The sequence below is a fragment of the Bos taurus genome, chromosome 15 (genome assembly GCF_002263795.3).
Source record: "Bos taurus isolate L1 Dominette 01449 registration number 42190680 breed Hereford chromosome 15, ARS-UCD2.0, whole genome shotgun sequence".
Taxonomy (NCBI): domain Eukaryota; kingdom Metazoa; phylum Chordata; class Mammalia; order Artiodactyla; family Bovidae; genus Bos; species Bos taurus.
This window is the reverse complement of record NC_037342.1, coordinates 25,144,350-25,171,999: the sequence shown is the minus strand read 5'-3', so window position 1 is coordinate 25,171,999 and position 27,650 is coordinate 25,144,350. Positions and strand designations below refer to the sequence as shown.

The following is a 27,650-nucleotide window of genomic DNA, read 5'->3' as shown; positions in this document are numbered from 1 at the left end:
GAGGTGATAAGTCGCAGCACTGGCGCTCGCCAAACACCTCATCACTTGAGCTGCTCGGACCTGGGAAGAGCAACAAAACTCAGGCCCAACTGAGTCTGCGCCTCTGAGGACTACCCGAGTGCCTGAACCTGAGTGGCTTGGACCTGGGAGGTACATGCAACCCAGAGCCAGCCTCGGATTGTTCCCAGCAGAACAACCTAGAGCCCGAGCAGTGTGGGCAGGGAGGTTACACGCGCCGTGAGCGGGGGCAGACTCAGTGTGGCTGAGGCAGTGCGAGCGCATGCCAGTGTTATTTGTTTGCAGCATCCCTCCCTCCCTCCCCATAGCGCAACTGAACAAAGAGAAGAAATACAGCTACACCCATCAGAACACCGACACAAGCTTCCCTAACCAGGAAACCTTGACAAGCCACCTGTACAAACCCACACACAGCGAGGAAAAGCCACAATAAAGAGAACTTCACAAACTGCCAGAATACAGAAAGGACACCCCAAACTCAGCAATTTAAACAAGATGAAGAGACAGAGGAATAGCCAGCAGATAAAGGAACAGGATAAATGCCCACCAAACCAAACAAAAGAGGAAGAGATAGGGAAACTACCTGATAAAGAATTCCAAATAATGATAGTGAAATTGATCCAAAATCTTGAAATTAAAATGGAATCACAGATAAATAGCTTGGAGACAAGGATTGAGAAGATACAAGAAAGGTTTAACAAGGACCTAGAAGAAATAAAAAAGAGTCAATATATAATGAATAATGCAATAAATGAAATTAAAAACACTCTGGAGGCAACAAATAGTAGAATAACAGAGGCAGAAGATAGGATTAGTGAATTAGAAGATAGAATGGTAGAAATAAATGAATCAGAGAGAATAAAAGAAAAACGAATTAAAAGAAATGAGGACAATCTCAGAGACCTCCAGGACAATATTAAACGCTACAACATTCGAATCATAGGGGTTCCAGAAGAAGAAGACAAAAAGAAAGACCATGAGAAAATACTTGAGGAAATAGTTGAAAACTTCCCTAAACTGGGGAAGGAAATAATCACCCAAGTCCAAGAAACCCAGAGAATCCCAAACAGGATAAACCCAAGGCGAAACACCCCAAGACACATATTAATCAAATTAACAAAGATCAAACACAAAGAACAAATATTAAAAGCAGCAAGGGAAAAACAACAAATAACACACAAGGGAATTCCCATAAGGATAACAGCTGATCTTTCAATAGAAACTCTTCAAGCCAGGAGGGAATGGCAAGACATACTTAAAGTGATGAAAGAAAATAACCTACAGCCCAGATTATTGTACCCAGCAAGGATTTCATTCAAGTATGAAGGAGAAATCAAAAGCTTTTCAGACAAGCAAAAGCTGAGAGAATTCTGCACCACCAAACCAGCTCTCCAACAAATACTAAAGGATATTCTCTAGACAGGAAACACAAAAATGGTGTATAAATTCAAACCCCAAACAATAAAGTAAATGGCAACGGGATCATACTTATCAGTAATTACCTTAAACGTAAATGGGTTGAATGCCCCAACCAAAAGACAAAGACTGGCTGAATGGATACAAAAACAAGACCCCTACATATGTTGTCTACAGGAGACCCACCTCAAAACAGGGGACACATACAGACTGAAAGTGAAGGGTTGGAAAAAGATTTTCCATGCAAATAGGGACCAAAAGAAAGCAGGAGTAGCAATACTCATATCAGATAAAATAGACTTTAAAACAAAGGCTGTGAAAAGAGACAAAGAAGGTCACTACATAATGATCAAAGGATCAATCCAAGAAGAAGATATAACAATTATAAATATATATGCACCCAACACGGGAGCACCGCAGTATGTAAGACAATTGCTAACAAGTATGAAAGGAGAAATTAATAATAACACAATAATAGTGGGAGACTTTAATACCCCACTCACACCTATGGATAGATCAACTAAACAGAAAATTAACAAGGAAACACAAACTTTAAACAGTACAATAGACCAGTTAGACCTAATTGATATCTATAGGACATTTCATCCCAAAACAATGAATTTCACCTTTTTCTCAAGCGCACATGGAACCTTCTCCAGGATAGATCACATCCTGGGCCATAAAGCTAGCCTTGGTAAACTCCAAAAAATAGAAATCATTCCAAGCATCTTTTCTGACCACAATGCAGTAAGATTAGATCTCAATTACAGGAGAAAAACTATTAAGAATTCCAACATATGGAGGCTGAACAACACGCTGCTGAATAACCAACAAATCACAGAAGAAATCAAAAAAGAAATCAAAATTTGCATAGAAACGAATGAAAATGAAAACACAACAACCCAAAACCTGTGGGACACAGTAAAAGCAGTCCTAAGGGGAAAGTTCATAGCAATACAGGCACACCTCAAGAAACAAGAAAAAAGTCAAATAAATAACCTAACTCTACACCTAAAACAACTAGAAAAGGAAGAAATGAAGAACCCCAGGGTTAGTAGAAGGAAAGAAATCTTAAAAATTAGAGCAGAAATAAATGCAAAAGAAACAAAAGAGACCATAGCAAAAATCAACAAAGCCAAAAGCTGGTTCTTTGAAAGGATAAATAAAATGGATAAACCATTAGCCAGACTCATCAAGAAACAAAGGGAGAAAAATCAAATCAATAAAATTAGAAACGAAAATGGAGAGATCACAACAGACAACACAGAAATACAAAGGATCATAAGAGACTACTATCAACAATTATATGCCAATAAAATGGACAACGAGGAAGAAATGGACAAATTCTTAGAAAAGTACAACTTTCCAAAACTCGACCAGGAAGAAATAGAAAACCTTAACAGACCCATCACAAGCACGGAAATTGAAACTGTAATCAAAAATCTTCCAGCAAACAAAAGCCCCGGTCCAGATGGCTTCACAGCTGAATTCTACCAAAAATTTAGAGAAGAGCTAACACCTATCCTGCTCAAACTCTTCCAGAAAATTGCAGAGGAAGGTAAACTTCCAAACTCATTCTATGAGGCCACTATCACCCTAATACCAAAACCTGACAAAGATCCCACAAAAAAAGAAAACTACAGGCCAATATCACTGATGATGAACATAGATGCAAAAATCCTTAACAAAATTCTAGCAATCCGAATCCAACAACACATTAAAAAGATCATACACCATGACCAAGTGGGCTTTATCCCAGGGATGCAAGGATTCTTCAATATCCGCAAATCAATCAATGTAATACACCACATTAACAAATTGAAAAATAAAAACCATATGATTATCTCAATAGATGCAGAGAAAGCCTTTGACAAAATTCAACACCCATTTATGATAAAAACTCTCCAGAAAGCAGGAATAGAAGGAACATACCTCAACATAATAAAAGCTATATATGACAAACCCACAGCAAACATTATCCTCAATGGTGAAAAATTGAAAGCATTTCCTCTAAAGTCAGGAACAAGACAAGGGTGCCCACTTTCACCATTACTATTCAACATAGTTTTGGAAGTTTTGGCCACAGCAATCAGAGCAGAAAAAGAAATAAAAGGAATCCAAATTGGAAAAGAAGAAGTAAAACTCTCACTATTTGCAGATGACATGATCCTCTACATAGAAAACCCTAAAGACTCCACTAGAAAATTACTAGAACTAATCAATGATTATAGTAAAGTTGCAGGATACAAAATCAACACACAGAAATCCCTTGCATTCCTATACACTAATAATGAGAAAACAGAAAGAGAAATTAAGGAAACAATTCCATTCACCATTGCAACGAAAAGAATAAAATACTTAGGAATATATCTACCTAAAGAAACTAAAGACCTATATATAGAAAACTATAAAACACTGGTGAAAAAAATCAGAGAGGACACTAATAGATGGAGAAATATACCATGTTCATGGATTGGAAGAATCAATATTGTGAAAATGAGTATACTACCCAAAGCAATTTATAGATTCAATGCAATCCCTATCAAGCTACCAACAGTATTCTTCACAGAGCTAGAACAAATAATTTCACAATTTGTATGGAAATACAAAAAACCTCGAATAGCCAAAGCGATCTTGAGAAAGAAAAATGGAACTGGAGGAATCAACCTACCTGACTTCAGGCTCTACTACAAAGCCACAGTTATCAGGACAGTATGGTACTGGCACAAAGACAGAAATATAGATCAATGGAACAAAATAGAAAGCCCAGAGATAAATCCACGCACATATGGACACCTTATCTTTGACAAAGGAGGCAAGAATATACAATGGATTAAAGACAATCTCTTTAACAAGCGGTGCTGGGAAATCTGGTCAACCACTTGTAAAAGAATGAAACTAGAACACTTTCTAACACCATATACAAAAATAAACTCAAAATGGATTAAAGATCTCAACGTAAGACCAGAAACTATAAAACTCCTAGAGGAGAACATAGGCAAAACACTCTCTGACATACATCACAGCAGGATCCTCTATGACCCACCTCCCAGAATATCGGAAATAAAAGCAAAAATAAACAAATGGGACCTAATTAAACTTAAAAGCTTCTGCACATCAAAGGAAACTATTAGCAAGGTGAAAAGACAGCCTTCAGAATGGGAGAAAATAATAGCAAATGAAGCAACCGACAAACAACTAATCTCAAAAATATACAAGCAACTCCTACAGCTCAACTCCAGAAAAATAAATGACCCAATCAAAAAATGGGCCAAAGATCTAAATAGACATTTCTCCAAAGAAGACATACAGATGGCTAACAAACACATGAAAAGATGCTCAACATCACTCATTATCAGAGAAATGCAAATCAAAACCACTATGAGGTACCATTTCACACCAGTCAGAATGGCTGCGATCCAAAAGTCTACAAATAATAAATGCTGGAGAGGGTGTGGAGAAAAGGGAACCCTCTTACACTGTTGGTGGGAATGCAAACTAGTACAGCCACTATGGAGAACAGTGTGGAGATTCCTTAAAAACCTGGAAATAGAACTGCCTTATGTTCCAGCAATCTCACTGCTGGGCATACACACTGAGGAAACCAGAAGGGAAAGAGACACGTGTACCCCAATGTTCATCGCAGCACTGTTTATAATAGCCAGGACATGGAAGCAACCTAGATGTCCATCAGCAGATGAATGGATAAGAAAGCTATGGTACCTATACACAATGGAGTATTACTCAGCCATTAAAAAGAATACATTTGAATCAGTTCTAATGAGGTGGATGAAACTGGAGCCTATTATACAGAGTGAAGTAAGCCAGAAGGAAAAACACCAATACAGTATACTAACACATATATATGGAATTTAGAAAGATGGTAACGATAACCCTGTATACGAGACAGCAAAAGAGACACTGATGTATAGAACAGTCTTATGGACTCTGTGGGAGAGGGAGAGGGTGGGAAGATTTGGGAGAATGGCATTGAATTATTAATAAAATTAAAAAAAATAAAAATAAAAATAAAAACAACCCCAAAAATAAATAAATATATAAAGTTATTACAAAAAAAAAAAAGAACAATTCTTTGAGTCAAGAAGGCAATTAGTGTCAAAAAAGAAAGGAAAAAAAACCAAAAAGTCTAACCTAAATATTTAAAGGACTTGGAGGAGCTCAGGGGAACAAACTAATAAGGAGAATCAGCCATCTTGGTTTCCTTCTTTCTGACAATCAGTTCAGTTCAGTCGCTCAGTCGTGTCCAACTCTTTGCACCCCCATGAATCGCAGCACGCCAGGCCTCCCTGTCCATCACCAACTCCTGGAGTTCACTGAGACTCACGTCCATTGAGTCAGTGATGCCATCCAGCCATCTCATCCTCTGTCGTCCCCTTCTCCTCCTGCCCCCAATCCCTCCCAGCATCAGAGTCTTTTCCAATGAGTCAACTCTTCGCATGAGGTGGCCAAAGTACTGGAGTTTCAGCTTTAGCATCATTCTTTCCAAAGAAATCCCAGGGCTGATCTTCAGAATGGACTGGTTGGATCTCCTGGCAGTCCAAGGGACTCTCAAGAGTCTTCTCCAACAACCACAGTTCAAAAGCATCAATTCTTCGGTGCTCAGCCTTCTTCACAGTCCAACTCTCACATCCATACATGACCACAGGAAAAACCATAGCCTTGACTAGACGGACCTTTGTTGGCAAAGTAATGTCTCTGCTTTTCAATATGATATCTAGGTTGGTCATAACTTTCCTTCCAAGGAGTAAGCATCTTTTAATTTCATGGCTGCAGTCACCATCTGCAGTGATTTTGGAGCCAAAAAGAAATAAAGTCTGACACTGTTTCCCCATCTATTTCCCATGAAGTGATGGGACCAGATGCCATGATCTTCATTTTCTGAATATTGAGCTTTAAGCCAACTTTTTCACTCTCCTCTATCACTTTCATCAATGGTCTTCATTAATTTTAACTATGCAATCATGCTTCCTGATTTCTTTACAAAAACAAATATCCAATAGTTCTTATGATATAAAGATCCCAATAACAACTAAATAAAAGAAGAGTCTAGGCTAATAAATGATAAAGGTATTGTGGAAGATTTTGAAGAATTGGAACTAACTCTTCTTGGGACTTCCAGAGTGGACTTTCCATTGATTACTCAGGGTCAAGTTGTGTTTATTCATGGTTTTATTGGTGATGGCCTTTCTGATCAGTGTGGGGTAATAACTCATAGTTTTGATTTGCATTTCTCAGCTAATTAGTGATGCTGAGCATCTTTTTCATGGTGCTTTTCTGAATGTCTCTGAGGGACATTGTCACAACTGAAGCAGTGTTGGGGGGTGAGGAGGCTGAAATGTTGCTGCTAACATCTAGTGGGTAGAGGTCAAGGTGTGTCTTCTGACAATGCACAGGACAGCCCCCAACAACAAATAATTACTGGCCCAGTTGAGAGTTCTACAATTGAGAGACCTGCCCCACAAAAAAATACCTAAGAGTAGGAATTATAAAGGTGTATGGTAAGTGCATCTTTAACTTTACCAGAAACAACCAAATTGTTTTCTAGAACATGTGTATTTTTGACATTCTCACCAGCAATGAAAGTGCCATGTCTTTACCAGCAGTTGAAATTGCAGAGTTTTCATTTTTTTTTTTTTTTTTTTTGCCATTCTAGTAGGTACATAGGATCAGCTCATCAGAGTTTTAATTTGGATGTCTTTAGTGCCAAATCACATGGATTATATATTTTTATTTTGCTTACTTGCCATCCATTATATCTTTTTGGTGAAGGATCTATTCAAGTTTGGGGGCCTAATTTTTAATTGAATTATTTGCTTTCTTACTGTTGAATTTTGAGAGTTCTTTTTATACAATTGTCCCATGGACAATGTGGAGGTTGGGGGACCAACTCTCCACACAGTCAAAAATCCGAGTATAACTTACAGTCAGCTCTACTTACACTATGTGTCAGGTATACTAGAAGTATAACTCATAGTCATTTACAAACAGTAAATGCAACTCCTCCATACACTTGATTCCACATCCATGGATTCAATCAGCGGCAGATCCTGTAGAACTGGCATGTTTATTGTTGAAAACAATCCACATGTAAGTGGACCTGTGCTGTTCAAACTCATGTTAATCAAGTGTTCACTGTATTTTATAGATACAAGTGCTTTGTTGAATGTATAATTTGCAAATATTTTCTCCCATTCCGTTCCTTGTCATTTCATTCTCTCAACAGTATCTTTTGGAAAGAAAAATGTTTTAACTTTGATGAAGTCCCATATTATTATTTTTTTAATTTTATGGATCATGTTTTTAGCATTGTATCTAAGAAATCTGACTAACCACAGGAGGTTAAGATAATTTGCTTCCTTAAAACTTTTATGGGTTTAACACTTTATGATCCACTTGAGTTAATTTTTGTATAATTTGTGAGGTTTAGGTTGATATTCATTTTATTACCATACAGATGGCTGATGATTCTAACCACATTATAAAACTATCATTTTTCCATTGAACTTCCTTTCTACATTCCTCAAAAGTCAGGTCACCTTATTTGTGTGGCTACATTCCTGGACTTTCTATTCTGTTTTACTCACCTTTATGTCTATTCCTTCATTAATTCTGTACTGTGTCAACTACTGTATCTTTATAATGAGTCTTGAATTATTTTAGTGTGGCTTCCAACTCTATTCTTCTTTTTAAAACTTGCTTTGTCTGTGCTACTTCCTTTGCTTTTCCATATAAATTTTAGAATTATCTTATCTAGATCAACAAAAATTCCTGTGAAGATTTTGTTTCAAATCATGTTAAATCTATAGTTTGATGACAGTTATATTGAGTCTTCCAATCCATGAACACTGTATGTGTTCAACACTGTATGAACATTTTTATGTATATAATATTTTTTTCAGTATTTTAAAGTTTCAGACTATAAATTCTGCCTTATTTGGTTGGGATTTTATCTCAGGATTTCATTTTTTAATCGCTTGTAAATGGCATTATGTAGATTGATGCTTTTGAACTGTGGTGTTGGAGAAGACTCTTGAGAGTCCCTTGGACTGCAAGGAGATCCAACCAGTCCATCCTAAAGGAGATCAGTCCGGAATATTCATTGGAGGGACTGATGCTGAAGCTGAAACTAATACTTTGGCCACCTGATGCAAAGAGCTGACTCATTTGAAAAGACCCTGATGCTGGGAAAGATTGAAGGCAGGAGGAGAAAGGGACGACAGAGGATGAGATGGTTGGATGGCATCCCGACTCAATGGACGTGGTTTGGGTGGACTCCAGGAGTTGGCGATGGACAGGGAGGCCTGGCGTGCTGCGGTTCATGGGGTCACAAAGAGTCTGACACGACTGAGCGACTGAACTGAACTGAAATAGCATTATGTGGGTTTTTATATCTGATTTTTCACTGCTAAAATTATGGTGTACAGAAAAAAACTGAATTTTGTGTTACCCTTATGGCCTATGACCTTGATAAAATTACGTAATAGTTCTGGGAGCATTTTTGTCGGCTCTTCAGGATTTTCTATGTGGCCGATCAAGTCACCTGGGACAAATAGAGCAAATAGGTTCGGTTTTATCCCCTCATTTCCAGCGTATGTGCTTTACTTCCTCTTTCTTCTCTTGCTACAATGGCCAGCCCTTCCAGTATGATGTTAAACAGAAGTGGTGAAAATGGACATCCTTGCCTTCTTTACAGTCTCGGGGATTAAGAATCCTTTTCACCATTAAGAATTATGTTAGCTCTATATTTGCTATGGATGTACTTTAATGGGTTAAAGAGGTTCTCTTTCATTCCTAGCTTGCTAAAGGTTTTGTCATAAATGACATGTGAATCTTATCAAATGTTTTCTGTATAAATTGATATGATCAAGTATTTTTTTCTTCTGTAGCCTGTTGACATGGTTGAATATTTTGATTGATTTTTAAAAACATTAAACCAGCAATTGTATTCCTGGGATAAAATCCAGTTAGTTATGGTCTATTAGTCCTGTTCTATATTGCTAGGTTTGATTTGTTAATATTTTGTTGAGGATGTTTGCGCCTATGTTCATAAAGCATATTGGTCTGTTATTTTATTTCCTTGTACTCTTTGGTTTGGGCATCAGTATAATGTTGGCCTAATAACATAATTTAGGGATTTTCCTTTCTCTTCTATCCTTTAGAAAAAGAGACTGCGTAAAATTAGTGTTCTTTATTTTTTAAGTATGTGATAGAATTTTACCATGTAAAATGACTATCTGGGCCTAGATGTTTCTATTTTGGAAGAGTTTTAACTATTCAGAACATCTATTTATTCTTGGTGACTTTTGGTAGTTTATGTCATTAAGGTATTCATCCATTTTATCTAAGTTGCCAAATTTACATTCATAGAGTAGCTTGTGGTTTTCCATTATTATCTTTAATGTCTGTAATTTCCTTAATAATGTCTCTTTTGCCAATGCTAATATTGGTTATTTATACCTACTCTTTCTTTTTTCAATATCAGTTTGGCTAAAGTTTGATCAATTCTATTAATCATTTTAAAGAACCAACTTTTGTTCTATTGATTTTCTCCATTGTATTTGTTTCCAATTTTAATGATTTCTACTGTAATATTCATTATTTCCTTATTTCTGCTTTCTCTTTCTTGTTCTTTAAGGTGGAAATTAGATTATTGATTTTGTACCTTTCTTCTTTTTTAAAATAACCACTTAATTTATAAATGAGTTATACATGAAAGAAAAAAAGAACAAATTCAAAAGTATAGTTGTTGACTCCTGCATTGCTCTTCTTTCACTTATAAATTTCACTCTACTACCTTAGCTGTACTGGAAACACAACAAATATTAATGTTATATTGCCATTTTTGTTTAGTTCAAAATGTTCTCTCATGTCCCTTGAAGCTTATTCTTTGATTCATGGATTATGGAGAATTGTGTCACTTAATTTCCAAATGCTGAGAGATTTACCAGTTATTGTTCTGTTACTGATTTCCAGTATAATTTCATTATGGTCAGAGAACAAACTTTGTGTAATTTCAGTCACTTTAAAGTCTATTAAGGTTTATTTTATGACTTTAGATATGTTCTATCTTGGTGAATGTTTTATGTGCACTGAAAATATATATTCTGCTATTGCTGGGTGAAATGTTCTATAAATGTCAAACAGATTCAGTTAATTGTATTCTTTAGTTCTTCTGTATTTTTGCTGACTGTTTTAGATTCCTAGGGCTGCCATTACAAATTGTCACTAATTTGGTGGCTTAAAACAACATAAATGTATTCTCTCACAGTTATGAAGGCCAGAATTCTAAAATCAAGATGTCAACAGATACGATTCCTTCTGGGGGTTCTGAAGGAGCGTATACTCCATGCCTCTCTCCTAGCTTCTGGTGGATGCTGGCAGTCCTTGGTATTCTTGGCCTACAGAAGCATCACTGCCATCTCTGCCATCAGATTCACCTTCCCCTTGTGCATCCTCTCCCTTCTTCTCTTTTAAAAGGACACTTGTCATGGGCTTTAGGGTCCACCCAGGATGATTGCATCTCAAGATTAAAATCAAAGATGCAATTAAAGTTGCTAATCAGCTGATGTTAAAATAGGGAATACTGCATTATATTGAATTACCTAGGTGGGCCAAATGTAACAAGGGTCCTCAAAAGTAAAACAGGGGAAAAAAAAAAAAAAGGAGGAAGGCAAAGGAGGGAGGACCAGACAGCCAGCTAAGAAGAACTTGGCCCAAAGTTTGCTGGCTTTCACTGATGGAGGAGCCAAGAAAAGCAGACAAATTCTAGAAGCTAGAAAAGGCAAGGGCATGTACTCTCCCACAGAGTGTCCAGAAAGGTGTACATACTGTCAACACCTTGACTTTAGCCCAGTTGAACCTCATTCTGGAATTTTGACCTCAAGAAACCTAACATAAAATACATTTGTATGGTGTAAGCCACTAAGTTGGTGATAATATGTCACAGCAGTGGTTATAATACAGTTATAACTACTGTCTTAAAGTTTTTGATGACTTCAACAGCTATGTGTCTAAGAGTTAGTAACTTTGCTTATTCTCCTGAAAGTTATAGTTTTCCGGGTTCCTCATATGCTAAATCGTTTTGGCTCAGATACTGGATATTTTAACTATTGTGCTATGAGGTTCGGGTCTTGTTAAACCCTAAAGATAATGTTGATTTTTTTTTTAACCAGGCAATCAAACCTAGTTAGGGTAAACCCATAACTTCCAACCTACTTTTTACAAGCCCTAGTTTCAAGGTCCGTTCAGTTCTGTAAGCCTTTGCCTGTACTGTTTGAATCTGTCCCATGCATCTAACATCCAGCAGCCACCCTGGGACCTGGGCAATGTCCAGCCTGTAGTTCAATTCCCCCAAGCCTTTAGCATGCTATTTAGGGTAAGAGTGACATGGGCTAACCTCCGCTTTGGGGGATAACCCTTTTGAGCTTTGTCTTCTCTGCCCACTCTATGGAATCCCTACTTTTGGCCCTTCAGCCAGGCAAATGGGGCAAGAAGAAGGTTTCGTAGCCTGCATGAGAAACTTAACATGTTTCCCTATAACTCCTGTAGCACCTGAATCAGGCAGGAGCATTTGAACAAGGCCTGGGTGGCTCAGTGGTAAAGAATCTGCCTGACAGGCAGGAGACGTGGGTTTGATCCCTGAGTCTGGGACATCTCCTGGAGTAGGAAAATGGCACTCCAGCATTTTTGCCTGGGAAATCCCATGGACAAAGGAGCCTTGGGGGGCTACCGTCCATGGACTCACAAAGAACTGGGCACATCTTAGCTACTAAACAACAACAACAACAACAACTGATAAAGGCAATCTAAGTACCTCATGAGGATCTACTCTTAAGGGATATGCACTTCGGGCAAGATTCAGGTTGCAATGAGATGTTTAATCTGAACAGTAGTATAGCAGTGAGCAAACAAAAACTATTTTTAGACAACTGTAAATTCACACATATATAAAAATAACAATAGAATAAAGTAAATAAAAATACAATAGAATAAAATAAATACAAAAAAATAAGAATAACAGAGAGACCTCATGTATCCTTTACCCAGTTTCAACAATAGCACCTTGTAAAACTGTAGTAAAATGTCACAACCAGCATATTGACACTGAATATAATCAAGATGGGGCTCCCCTGGTGGCTCAGATATTAAAGAACCTGCCTGCAATACAGGAGACCTAGGTTGGATCCCAGGTCAGGAAGATTCCCTGGAGAAGGGAATGGCTAACAACTCCAGTATTCTTGCCTGGAGGATTGATGGACAGAGGAGCCTGTCAGGCTACAGTCATAGGGTCACAAAGAGTAGGACATGACTGAGAGACTAACACTCAGATAATCAAGACACAGAATACTTCCATCACCATCTGCCTCCTTCATATAGCCCTTTTCAGTCACACTTAGTCCCTCCCATTCCCACCCCTTCTTAATCCATTATCCTTTGTTCTCCCTTCCTCCATTGTTTGAAGAATATTATGTAGTGAAATCACATAATATATGAGCCATAAATATGAGCTAGGGAAAACAATTTTGTGCCTGACCCTTAAAATGAGTCATAGAAAGGGGAATGTCTCTTTAAGATAGATAGTAGTAGTAGAGCGGGGATCAGGATTCAGCACTCAATTTCTCCTACCCAGTTGCCTCATTCCTTTGACAACCTGTTTCAAAGATACTTATTTCAAATATAAATATTAGGGATATATATATTTTTTCAAGTGTATATTAGAGACAAATATAGAGTAAATACAAATGCATATTAAATATAAATATTTAATTTAAATGCATTTATATTTCCCATATATAGGCCCTAATACATACTGTATTTTTCAGAAGACTCTAAGATCTTCTGAAAGATTTTAGAGTCTTCTAAGATATGTCTAACCAAATTTCACTAATATCACTACATAATCCTCCTATCATCCATCATGTTCTAATGATTGGTAGCTTCTATTCAACTCATTGACTGAAAATTTTGAAGAAATTGGCTTATATAGTCTTCATCATTAAAAATCCTGATAACCTCCAAGCAGCCCTCAACATCCAGGAGGCAACTCCTCCAATAACTGAATTTTTTTGTTCCTAAACTTTAAAAATCTAAAAAAGTCGTCAGGGACTTCCTGGTGGTCCAGAGGCTAAGACTCCTTTCTCCCAATGCAGGGGCGTGGATTCGATTCCTGGTCAGGGAACTAAATCCAAGATCCTGCATGCCACAACGAAGACTTGGTACAGCCAAATAAATAAATTTTTTTTTTTTTTAATTCTTATTTTTAAAAAAAAGATCCAGTGCTTCCCTGGTGGTTCAGTGGTAAAGAATCCACACGCCAATGCAGGAGACATGTTTGATCCCTGTTCCAGGAAGATCCCACATGCTGCAGGGCAGCATAGCCCATGCGCCACAACTAAGCCTGTGCCCTAGAGCCCAGGGACCTGCAGCTACTGAGCGCTGAAATCCACATGTCCCAGAGCCCATGCTCAGCAAGAAGAGAAGCCACCATGATGAGAAGCCCATGTACTGCAACTAGAGGGCAGCCCCCGCTCACCCCAGCCAGAGAAAAGCCCACACAGTAACAAAAAGCCAGTACAGCCAAAAATAAATAAATTAATTAATTAAAAAAATTTTTAATCCAAATAAATTTTTTTAAGTAGTCATATAGCAATTCAACTTTCTGTTACCCTTCCCTACTTAACTGGACCCACATTTTTTTCTTCTACTTCCTATTTACTTCTGTTAACTTCTTTCCATAAGAATTTAAAAGTATTCACGTATCTCCCATATTATACAAAGAACTGCTATACTAAAACTTTTGCTTATTCCCTAAACCTACCCAGTTAAACTTCTCGGGAGTTCTTGTCAGTCTCTTTCTCTCCTCCCACTCACTTCACAGACCAGTGCTCTTTTTGTTCCTTGGGGCAATAGCTTTAGCAACATTTTTTTTTTTCTTTTCTTAAATTTGTATTGCGGTATAGTAGATTTACATTGTGTTAGTTTCAGGTGTACAGCAAAGTGAATCAGTTATACATATACATATATCCAGAGCTGACTCATTGGAAAAGACCCTGATGCTGGGAAAGATTGAGGGCGGGAGGAGAAGGGGACGACAAAGGATGAGATGGCTGGATGGCATCACCGACTCAATGGACATGAGTTTGGGTAAACTCCGGGAGTTGGTGATGGACAGGGAGGCCTGGCATGCTGCGGTTCACGGGGTTGCAAAGAGTCGGACATGACTGAGCGACTGAACTGAACTGAACTGTTTCTTAGGTTCTTTTCCCACATAGACCATTACAGAGTACTGAGTAGAGTTTCTTGTGCTGTATAGTAGGCCCTTTCCTTTTCACTCTGTAGCTCACCCAAGGAACTGTCACCCACTTCAATAAGCTAAGCTGCCATTTATATTCTGCTGCTGCTGCTAAGTCGCTTCAATCGTGTCCAACTCTGTGTGACCTCATAGACAGCAGCCCATCAGGCTCCCCCGTCCCTGGGATTCTCCAGGCAAGAACACTGCAGTGGGTTGCCATTTCCTTCTCCAAAGCATGAAAGTGAAAAGTGAAAGTGAAGTTGCTCAGTCGTGTCTGATTCTTAGCGACCCCATGGACTGCAGCCTACCAGGCTCCTCCATCCATGGGATTTGCCAGGCAAGAGTACTGGAGTGGGGTGCCACTAAATCCATTTTTCTAAACAACATCTTTCTTAGCTTCAGCTTTGTATATTCAAGTCTACTGAAGCAACTTCTCCCTTTAGATGACCTAAAAGCACCTCCAACATAGACTGTTCATATCTAAACTTGTCTTTTTTCTTCCAAAACTATTTCTCTTACTCTATTCTATACTTCAACGAATGGCATCACCAGCTGGGCAGTTGTTATCTGGAATAATTCCTACTTAATTCCACATCCTCACCCTTGCCCCACAGTCAATTTATTCCTGTCAATTCTAACTCAAATTCCTTGACTTTTTTCCATCCTCATTGTTATACCTTATTTCAGGTCACCATTATATCTCACCAAGACCACTGAGCAGTCCTTATTTTGTAATTTAAAGAAATTTATTTGTTAAGCACCTACTATGTGCCAACCACTGTTCTGGGCACTTGGGATATACCAACAAATAAATAATGATAAAAATCCTTCTCTTATGGAGGTCACCTTACAGCAGGCCAAGAGAGACAATAATCAATGAACAGAGTAAATAAATAAATTATATAGTATTTTAGAAAGTGAAAAGTATTATCATTATTTTTTAAAGTCAGAGTAACGGATATGCTAAGTGGTGGGGTGGGGGTCATTTCTAGTGCTAAATAAAGATGACATTTGAGCAAAGACCTGAAGGCAGAGCACTAGCTACATGAAAACTTGGAGGAAGAATAAGCAGAGGAATTGGCCAGTGCAAGAATACCTAGATCCTTTTTTATGAAAGGTCCTAAATCCTTTCATAAAAAACCCTGACTAAGACACTGAGCCAGGAATTCTGAACCCCACCATGTTTCCCCTGAAGTTGGGAGCATGGCATTTTTCTTTTAGAAATACAATCTCAGGATCTTGAACACAAAGATTATGTCCTATATTTCTGTATCCCTAATACCCAGTTCAGCCCTGACACACAATCTATACCCAACAAAGGTTTGTTGAATGAATGATTGGATCAGGCTGAGACTGGAGGCAGGGAAATTAATGAGGGGACTATTTCAACACCATAGATGAGAAATGACAAAGGACTTGACTAAATCAAGACTCTGGGGATGGAGATAAAAGTATAGATACAAGAGAAACAGGAGGTAGAATTTAGGAGATTCGTGACTGATTGCTTGTGCAGAGAGAATTGGTTTAGTTGACTAATGGGCTGAGGCAGCACAGGAGACATAGGAGAAAGCACAGAGAATTTGTTTCCATATGATTCTGTTTTGCCAAGGAGGGAGGCAAGGAAGAAGATAACCTCTGTGTGCTTTTCTCTGTGTTGGTAACACTAGTGAAACTGAGGTGCAGATAACCAAGGAATGAATTCAAGAGTGAGGCACAGAAAAGATCTCAGATCTGGAAATACAAAGGCAGTGATTCTCAAACTTCAGTGAGTGTGAGAATCAGCTGGGGGACTTGTTGAAACTTTATCATTCTGTTCATTTTTATTGGGGTACAGTTGTCTTCTGGTCTAAAGTAAAGTTATTCATTTATTTATTTATATATATATATATATATATATATATATATTCTTTTTCAGATTCTTTTTCATTGTAGGTTATTACAAGATATTGAATAAAGTTCCCTGTTCTATATAGTAGGTCCTGCTGTTTTTCTATTTGGCGGGGGGGCTGTGCTGCACAGCATGTGCTATCTTTAGCTCCCCAAGCAGAAATCAGTTCCCTGTTGTGGAATCAGAGTCTGAACCACTGGATCACCAAGGTCCCTCTATTTTGTATACAGTAGTGTGTATCTGTTAATCCTAAACTCCTAATTTACCCCTCCCCCATCCCTACTTTCCCTTTAGTAACCATAAGATTGTTTTCCAAGTCTGTGAGTCTATTTCTGTTCTGAAAATAACCTCACTTGTATCATTTATTATATTCCACAAATAAGTGATATCATACAACATTTGTCTTTCTCTGACTTGCTGAAGTGAACTTAGTATGATAAACTCTAGCTCCATCCATGTTGCTGCAAATGGCATTATTTCATTCTTTTATATGGCTGGGTAATATCCCACTGAGTATGTATTCCACATCTTCTTTATCCATTCCTCTGTTGATGGACACTTAGGTTGCTTCCATGTCTTGGCTGTTGTAGACAGTGCTGTTATGAACATTGGTGTACTTGTATCTTTTCTGATTAGATTTTTCAAAACTTCATTTTAGGCTCAAGTCCAGAGATTTGTTTTTAGCAACTTTGGAGTAGGGCTCAGGAATCTGCATTTTACACACACATGCACAAACATGGGCATTTCAGTGTAGATTGTCCAGGCCTCACTTTAAGAAACACAAATATTTGTGGATGGGACCTGAGCATATGAATTAAAGAGTACAAGCATGAACAAGAAGAAGATTGATGGAAGAAATCTAGAAGACACATATTTACAGAGAGGGTTCACAGAGAGATGGAAGAAATCTAGAAGACACATATTTACAGACAGGGTTCACAGAGAGGAAGTTTCTGAGCTGTGGTTTGAGAGCTCTACAGTTTACCAGTTTCCATCATTGTCTGAACGTCCTAGATTTGTGGTCCTTCTCATTTGGAGGTGAGGGTCTGTATTAGACCAAGGTGGAATAGATAACTTTGAAAAGAAGCTCGGCTCAAATTTAGAAGACGCTTGAATGGTTAAGGAGTTGATGTCTTCAGCACTACCCTCTGAAAGCCATTGGTGAAAGTTTTTGATCAGGACAAGAAGATGATGAAAACAGAATTTTTGAAAGATCAGATTTGTACTGAATGGTTGAGAAGAGGAAAAAGTAAAGCAAAATCAGTTCTTAAAAAGACTGAGGAAAAGGAAAATCAAGAAACATGAACTGAACTATGTAAAGAATTGCAACAGACCACGCAGAAGTGCCGCGGAGAGGAGCTACCCCACGCCCAAGGTCAGGGGTGGCGACCGAGAGTGCCAGGCTGTGTGCGTGTAGGAGGGCCGAGAGGAACTACTCCACGTTCAAGGTCAGGAGGGGCAACATCATCCAAAGTAAAGAGCAGCTATGAAGAGACACCCCACGTCCAAGGTAAGAGAAACCCAAGTAAGACGGTAGGTTTTGCAAGAGGGCATCAGAGGGCAGACCTGAAACCATACTCACAGAAAACTAGCCAATCTAATCACACAGACCACAGCCTTGTCTAACTCAATGAAACCAAGCCGTGCCGTCTGGGGCCACTCAAGACGGAGGGGTCATGGTGGAGAGGTCTGACAGAATGTGGTCCACTGGAGAAGGGAATGGCAAACCACTTCAGTATTCTTGCCTTGAGAACCCCATGAACAGTATGAAAAGGCAAAATGATAGGATACTGAAAGAGGAACTCCCCAGGTCAGTAGGTGCCCAATATGCTACTGGAGATCAATGGAGAAATAACTCCAGAAAGAATGAAGGGATGGAGCCAAAGCAAAAACAATACCCAGTTGTGAATGTGACTGGTGATAGAAGCAAGGTCCAATGCTGTAAAGAGCAATATTGCATAGGAACCTGGAATGTTAGGTCCATGAGTCAAGGCAAATTGGAAGTGGTCAAACAAGAGATGACAAGAGTGAATGTCGACATTCTAGGAATCAGTGGCTAAATGGACTGGAATGGGTGAATTTAACTCAGATGACCATTATATCTACTACTGCAGGCAGGAATCCCTCAGAAGAAATGGAGTGGCCATCATGCTCAACAAAAGAGTCCGAAATGCAGTATTTGGATGCAATCTCAAAAACAACAGAATGATCTCTGTTCATTTCCAAGGCAAACCATTCAATATCATGATGATCCAAGCCTATGCCCCAAGCAGTAAGGCTGAAAAACCTGAAGTTGAACGGTTCTGTGAAGACCTACAAGACCTTTTAGAACTAACATCCAAAAAAGATGTCCTTTTCATTATAGGGACCTGGAATGCAAAAGTAGGAAGTCAAGAAACACCTGGAGTAACAGGCAAATTTGGCCTTGGAGTACGGAATGAAGCAGGGCAAAGGATAACAGACTTTTGCCAAGAGAACGCACTGGTCATAGTAAACACCCTCTTCCAACAACACAAGAGAAGATTCTACATATGGATATCACCAGATGGTCAACACCGAAATCAGATTGATTATGTTCTTTGCAGCCAAAGATGGAGAAGCTCTATACAGTCAGCAAAAATAAGACTGGGAGCTGACTGTGGCTCAGATCATGAACTCCTTATTGCCAAATTCAGACTGAAATTGAAGAAAGTAGGGAAAAGTAAAGTAGGTCATTCAGGTATGACCTAAATCAAATCCCTTATGATTATACAGTGGAAGTGAGAAATAGGTTTAAGGGACTAGATCTGATAGACAGAGTACCTGAAGAACTACGGACAGAGGTTCGTGACATTGTACAGAAGACAGGATCAAGACCATCCCCATGGAAAAGAAATGCAAAAAAGAAAATGGCTGTCTGAGGAGGCCTTACAAATAGCTGTGAAAAGAAGAGAAGTGAAAAGCAAAGGAGAAAAGAAAAAATATAAACATCTGAATGCAGAGTTCCAAAGAATAGCAAGGATAGATAAGAAAGCCTTCCTCAGCAATCAGTGCAAAGAAATAGAGGAAAACAATAGAATGGGAAAGACTAGAGACCTCTTCAAGAAAATTAGAGATACCAAGGGAACATTTCATGCAAAGATAGGCTCAATAAAGGACAGAAATGGTATGGACTTATCAGAAGCAGAAGATATTAAGAAGAGATGGCAAGAATACATAGAAGAACTGTACAAAAAAGATCTTCACGACCCAGATAATCATGACGATGTGATCACTTACCTAGAGCCAGACATCCTGGAATGTGAAGTCAAATGGCCTTAAAAGCATCACTATGAACAAAGCTAGTGGAGGTAAGGAATTCCAGTTGAGCTATTTCAAATCCTGAAAAATGATGTGAAAGTGCTACACTCAATATGCCAGCAAATTTGGAAAACTCAGCAGTGGCCACAGGACTAGAAAAGGTCAGTTTTCATTCCAATCCCAAAGAAAGGCAATGCCAAAGAATGTTCAAACTACCGCACAATTGCACTCATCTCACACGCTAGTAAAGTAATGCTCAAAATTCTCCAAGCCAGGCTTCAGCAATATGTGAACCGTGAACTTCCAGATGTTCAAGCTGGAATTTAGATAAGGCAGAGGGACCAGAGATCAAATTGCCAACATCCACTGGATCATCGAAAAAGCAAGAGAGTTCCAAAAAACATCTATTTCTGCTTTATTAACTATGCCAAAGCCTTTGACTGTGTGGATCATAATAAACTGAGGAAAATTCTGAAAGAGATGGGAATACCAGATCACCTGACCTTCCTCTTGAGAAACCTATATGCAAGTCAGGAAGCAACAGTTAGAACTGGACATGGAACAACAGACTGGTTTCAAATAGGAAAAAGAGTACGTCAAAGCTGTATATTATCACCCTGCTTATTTAACTTATATGCAGAGTACATCATGAGAAACGCTGGGCTGGAAGAAGCACAAGCTGGAATCAAGGTTGCCAGGAGAAATATCAATAACCTCAGATATGCTGATGACACCACCCTTATGGCAGAAAGTGAAGAGGAACTCAAAAGCCTCTTGAAGAAAGTGAAAGAGGAGAGTGAAAAAATTGGCTTAAAGCTCAACATTCAGAAAACTAAAACCATGGCATCTGGTCCCATCACTTCATGGGAAATAGATAGGGAAACAGTGGAAACAATGTCAGATTTTATTTTTGGGGCTCCAAAATCACTGCAGATGGTGACTGCAGCCATGAAATTAAAAGACGCTTACTCCTTGGAAGGAAAGTTATGACCAATCTAGATGTCATATTCAAAAGCAGAGACATTACTTTGCTAACAAAGGTCCATCTAGGCAAGGCTATGGTTTTTCCAGTAGTCACATATGGATATGAGAGTTGGACTGTGAAGAAAGCTGAGCGCTGAAGAATTGATGCTTTTGAACTGTGGTGTTGGAGAAGACTTTTGAGTCCCTTGGACTGCAAGGAGATCCAACCAGTCCATTCTAAAGGAGATCAGTCCTGGGTGTTCTTTGGAAGGAATGATGCTAAAGCTGAAACTCCAGTACTTTGGCCACCTCATGTGAAGAGTTGATTCATTGGAAAAGACCCTGAGGCTGGGAGGGATTGTGGGCAGGAGGAAAAGGGGACGACAGAGGATGAGATGGCTGGATGGCATCACCGACTCGATGCACATGAGTTTGGATGAATTCTGGGAGTTGGTGATGGACAAGGAGGTCTGGCGTGCTGTGATTCATGGGATTGGAAAGAGTCGGACACAACTGAGTGACTGAACTGAACTGATGTAAAGAATTGGGGGGGAAAAAAACTGAAAAAGGCAAGGACTGACATGGAGATAATTGGATTGGAGGCTCAGAGGCCAAGGTTGGAGAAAATGCTTAGGCAGAATGGTTAGCAGTGCCAAACACTACATAGAGGCTGCAATCTACCTGTCACTCAAAAAATAAGAATAATAGAATGCATATTGTTAAAGGAATTACTGCTTAACAAAGGATGACCTTGAGATGGTACAGGGAGGGAGGTGGCGGGGGGTGGGTTCAGGATGGGGAACACGTGTACGCCCGTGGTGGATTCACGTTGATGTGTGGCAGAACCAATACAATATTGTAAAGTAAAAAAAAAAAAAAAAAAAAGGATCCTCTCACCCACATCTATTGCTAAGATTACATGCTTTTAACATTTAATTCTTGCGTTAATCCCAGTGAACATTCCAACATTCCATTGTGACCTTTTCTGAAATGCTGAAAAAGGAAACAATACCTACCTTTGTATGGTCTTTGAGAGAGAAGGAAATGACCCAGAAAGCTAATATGAACATCCACATCAGCAGTAATTTATGAGCTATGGCATTTGGAAACAAAGCGAGGAGCCTATAAGAGAGGACAGGAAAAACAGTCACATGTTGAATCAAATAAACATGACATTGCTCTGCATACCTAGCTTCCTCCTCAGTACTTTTCCAGAATAGCTTATGTTCTAGACAGCTGCCCTTTTCTGGGTTTCCAGGATGTTCCATCGTAGGTTCTATTAGAAATCAGAAACAACTGTCCTCCCCAAAGAAAAGAACTGAACTAGGTGAAGCAGGATAGAACTCCTGGTTCCTAACTCTCAGATGAATTTTTCATTTGAGTCATATCAGGGATCTCGCATTAATGGCTTAGCAGTTGTTGCAGCAGCAGCAGCAGGTGTAGTGAGGTTTTACAGCTGTTTACCCTAAGAAACAGGTTTTTTTTTCTGATGCCCTCTAATGAATTCTGGTCTCTAAATCTCTCTCAGACACACACACACACACACACACACACACACATGCATGCACGCACACACACACGCATATATGCATTATCTGGTATCCTGTCTCCCTGAAGCAGGTGAGGCTTCCTTCTAAATCTCCCTTTTGCTTTCTTAGGCAGCTTATTCCACCTCAGGTTTTTAATCGCCTCATGTTGAAGTAGTTTAGAAACATTGCCATAAAGGGCAAGAGTATATTCTTTAGAGAAGGTCACTGTTGAGTGGCCAGAATTTTAGTTTGTTTTGCAAACATAGAGTGCCAAAAGTATGTGGCAAAGAGCTAAATTATGGCAACACTTCCCAAACTTCTTTTGCCTGAGACACACAGTAAGATCATATTAAATCTCATTTCAGGGCACACACACACATGTATACACACACATATCACAAGTTTCATAAACAATGCTTATTTGTACTGCATCCATTGTACTATGATATTTTCTAGTTATTATATTTATTCTATGTGACTATTTCATTTTAAAAGTATTTTTTTCATGCCCCAATAAAACTCATTTTCATCCCCTACGGGGTGGCACCATTTGAAAATCCCTGATGGGTCTATGGTTCTCCCTCCTGTTTCTGCCATTATACCTACAAATAAGAGTTGGACAGTACCTATGAATGAATGTCTTCTCCATCATATTCTCATATTCTCTCACAGGAATTACAGCCGTCCAGACTTTCTTCAGATAAAGCAGTCTTTGCGTTTATTTCGGGACTGGACTTTGCCTATAAGCTTCATTGATCAAAAGCTGAAATGCCATTGGTGGCTCAAGTGTGACTCATAGGATCACAGCCCTGCCCCTGCTCACTTCACAGAGCCAGAGAAAGAAGCCAGGAGGAGGAGGAAATTCATTTTAGAAAACAGACACATCTAATCCCAGCCCATGGTCACCTCTTACTGCAGTCTTACACTTTTTACGTATTTACATAATGAATTTCCCTTGCTTATGCCCTCATTTCCCTGTCACGTGGAATTAGTTACTTACACAATAGCAGAAGTATCTGAAAAACTGCAAAGAAGGAAAATAGCCTTTGACCACAGTTGCTGAATGACTAAGATTTGATTTGACTGGTTCTTCTCAACATTCAGGTTGTATTCTTTGTAAAGTCTTCCCCTTGCTCTAAGCAACTACATCGATTGAGCAATCCAACAATGATGATCTAGATTAAATCTCAGGCTGTAAAAGGAGGAGGCATAGGTCTTAATCACACCGTAGCCTGCCTCTGTAACAGGATAGGGGAGCATCCAAAAGAGAAAATTCTATGGACAGAGCCCATAGAATGGACTCCATGCTAAAATTCTATTGGCAAAGATTCAGACACGTCTGAGCGACTGAGTATGCATGCACACTTGCATAACGATAACTACAGAGATGAATATCTAGGTAGAGATGTGTATATAGGTGTTGTTCTTTAGGCACTAAGTCATGTCTGACTCTGCAACCCTATGGACTGTAGCCCATCAGGATCCTCTGTCCATGGATTTCCTGGACAAGAATACTAGAGTGGCTTACCATTTCCTTCTCCAAAAGATCTTCCCAAGCCAGGAGTTGAACCCAGGTCTCCTGCGTTTGCAGGTGGATTCTTTACCAGTGAACCACCAGGGAAGCCCATATATAGATAGACATATGTTTATTTCACATACATACTATGATGTACACATAACATTTGTGTGTTTGCATCTGTATTAATCTATACATATAACTGTATGGCTATCAGGACTGTGATCACAGCATGTAGGAGACTGGCACAGAGATTGAGTAGATAATTTCTAAAGGAATATATTGAAAGAAAAGAGATCTAGATCCTGCCAATCCTTCCCTGCCCTTTCTAAGGCATATTTCTGTCTATTGCCTTGTACTACTCAAATTCTGACAATGATAATAGTGCATCCAGGATTCTTAAAGTAAACCCTAACAGCCTTCTCTCATGTAGAAATAAGTGAAAACACTTGGCTCCCTAAATTTTTGATGATAAATGTATGCTCCGAGCCACAGCATAATTCCCACAGTCCCTTAGATAATAGCATAGTAAACAGACAAATGCTTTGTACCCCTAAAATATGTAATTAACTCATTTTGTTTATATAAGAGTTGCTGAGCTAGTTGGGATAGTTACTACCACCCTGAGACACAGAGAGGATCTACAAAACTGGCCTGAGGTCACCGCGTCAGCAACTGAGCTGCAGTTAGAGCTGAGGTGAGGCTAACTGAGGCTAGCCTCTGAGCTGAGGCTAGAGCTCCCAGCCCTGGACTTGTGCAAGCCCGCACTCCACAGGAATGGGTGTGGTGGGTTCAGCGTGTGTCTCCACATCACAGAGACCAATTTGAAAGGAAAGAAGTGTAATGAAGGAGAACTATTTTTGGTTGATATAACAAAGCCTTGGCTTTTGCTTCTCAAATTAAAATTACTTTGCTCAATGGCAGGGATGGTATGAAGCCACATTCGAGGGGAAGAGGGTACTTATATACTTCAAAAGTACACTTTTCCTATAGTGTTAATTTTACTCAATGATTTGGTGGGTGAGGGGGGATTAAAAATATTTAATTGGAAAATAACTTAGACAATTTTGTCAATTTAAACTTTAGCATACCCCAAGGGAAATGCAACACTGGCATAAAAAGAAAAGATGGCCAAGGAATCTTACCCCCTTAGTGGGGTCTTTTTCACTCACATCCAGAAGTCCTGGAAGCTTAAATTCCCTTCTAGTCTGCTTTTGGAATACATTCACAGAGAAATTTGAGCTAAATGCAGAAAAACTCCCCTGGCACACACTCAGGAAACTATGACAATGTGTCAGCGTGTTGCCAGCACTCTGGTGGGAGAGGCGGCCTTGACCTCATAAACATAAACATCCAGTCTGGCAACAGTGGGAGAAGGGGATGAACATTTGCCCTCGCCAGAACATTAAGAACCCATTCCTGATATTTCCATCCATTTGGACAGAACCTTAATGATTTTTTATAAAAAGGTACCCAGTCTCCTCAACTTCTTCCTGTTCGAGAAGGCCTGGCTTGGTGTGGTGCTGCCTAGACAACGTAGGTAAGCTTCTCTGATTCTGGGGTTCAGTATTAGAAAGGCCACTTACCTACAGATATAAGCCACCTTCTCCAATGCCAGATTTCTTATAAGTAACAGTGAATTTTGGGGTGGGGCAATGTTTTCCATTTGCTTTTTTCTAATTCCTCAACTGTGTGCCGTCAATTACATGATGCTGATACATCTTCTCAGTTAATTCTTTTTTTTAATATTTATTTATTTCCTTGGCTGCACAGAGTTTTCACTGAGGCACACCAGATCTTCCATCTTTGTTGCAGTATATGAGATCTTTTTTTAGTTGTGGCATGAGGGATCTTTAGCTGTGGCATGTGAACTCTCATTTGAGGCATGTGGGATCTCGTTCCCTGATCAGAGATCAAACCCAGATCCCCTGAACTGGGAGAATGGAGTTTTAGCCACTGCACCACCAGCAAAGTTCCTTCATTTCATTCTTATAAACTTGGAGAGTTAGAAAGCATCATCCCCAATACATAGACAGAGAAAGAAGGCTCAGAAAAATTAAATAACTTGCATTTTCTTGCATAAGCCCATGTCTAGGTCTGAGTCTAAACTCAAGGGAGGAGTATAAACTGTGGTCATGGATCATATCTGATCTGTGGCCTGTTTTTGTAAGTAAAGTGTTCTTTGGAAGACAGCCATTCCTATTTGCTTACATATTGTCTAGGACTGCTTTTCCCCTGAAACAGCAGATTTGAATAATTGTGATAGAGAGCATGTGATCCAAAAGGCTAAAATTTTTGCTATCTGGCCATTGACAGGAAAATTTGCCTTCGATATTGGGTCTAAGCAGTCTAATAACTTATTAGATTAGTAAGCGTGAAAAATCCAGGAGGCTACAGGAAGAAAAGCAGGGTGTACTCACTAAGAGGAGCGGTGAGGTGGCAGAGAAATTACAGCTAATGACAAGCTGTAATGTATGCCCATGGGTCTGATTCTCTAAAGTGGTGAAAAGGGGAAGAAGATCACTGGATTGAAAAGGCAAGAAACTATGAGGGTTTAGATGTCAGATGTGTCATCCAGATGACTATTGAAAACACGTGGAATGAAAGCAAAATTTAGGGTGGAAAGAAGGTCATGAACTCAATACTAAACTCAATTACAATGTAAGGGAAAGATTGATACATGGCAAATAAAGGAGGGTGTGATGGGTATTAGCAGAAGAGAATGATCCTCAAAAATGAGGGGGAATTCTACAGAAGAAAATGGAGATTTAATTGTTTGAAAGCAGCTCTGTTGATGGCAGCCCTCGTTTTCTACTGGCTCCTTGCCACTTACACTGATATATCTAGTACCCAGTAATCACCTAAGGCCATCACAGATCATAGTGATCTACTGGCTGACATGTCCTTTTGTATCACTAACAAATTTCTGTATGTGTGTGTGTAGTCACTCAGTTGTATCCAACTGTTTGCAATCCTTTGGACTGCAGCCCACCAGACTCTTTTGTCCATGGGATTCTCCAGGCAAGAATACTGGAGTGGGTTGCCATGACCTCCTCCAGGGGATCTTCCTGATCCAGGAATCGAACCCATGTCTCCTGTGTCTCCTGCATTGCAGGTGGACTCTTTACCTGCTAAGTCATCAGGGAAACCTTATAAATTTCTAGGCATTTTTATTTGAATTGCTGTTAAAGGCTGCTTACATATCTTGGCTATTGTAAATAGTGCTATAATTTTGAAGCGACACCTACAGGAAGATTCTTTACCACTGAGCCACCAGGGAAGCCCTATAGTGGAATATTACTCGGCTATAAATAATGAATTTACAGCCACATGGATAGACCTAGATATTATCATACTGAGAGAAGTAAGGCAGAAAAAGACAAATATCAAATTATATCACTCATATGTGGAATATAATTTTTTAAATGATACAAATGAACTTATTTATAAAACAGAATCAGACTTACAGATGTAAAAAACAAGCTTATGGTTCCCAAAGGGAAACAGGTGAGGAGGGATAAATCAGGAGCTTAGGATGAATATACATACTACCATCTACAACATTCAGAAAACGAAGCTCATGGCATCTGGTCCCATCACTTCATGGCAAATAGATGGGGAAACAGTGGAAACAGTGTCAGACTTTATTTTTTTGGGCTCCAAAATCACTGCAGATGGTGACTGCATGAAATTCAAAGACACTTACTCCTTGGAAGAAAATTTATGACC

General features: G+C 39.1%; 1 protein-coding gene across 2 annotated transcripts in view; it reads right to left on the bottom strand.

Moving 5' to 3' along the window:
* NXPE2 (neurexophilin and PC-esterase domain family member 2) overlaps nucleotides 1–23,652 on the bottom strand; it is a 51,024-nt gene extending 27,372 nt beyond the window's left edge. Inside the window, exons 1-2 of one of the 2 annotated variants that reach the window (XM_059875091.1) lie at nucleotides 23,406–23,652; nucleotides 21,893–21,998 (exon numbers count right to left, since the gene is read on the bottom strand). In XM_059875091.1, coding sequence (XP_059731074.1) covers nucleotides 21,893–21,952 — 60 coding nt within the window. In that variant the 5' untranslated portion in view covers nucleotides 21,953–21,998; nucleotides 23,406–23,652. Of the gene's footprint in view, nucleotides 1–21,892; nucleotides 21,999–23,031; nucleotides 23,122–23,405 lie in introns of those variants that run through there. The other variant, XM_002692997.6, reaches the window with a different exon arrangement.
* Nucleotides 23,653–27,650: the final 3,998 nt, after the last annotated feature.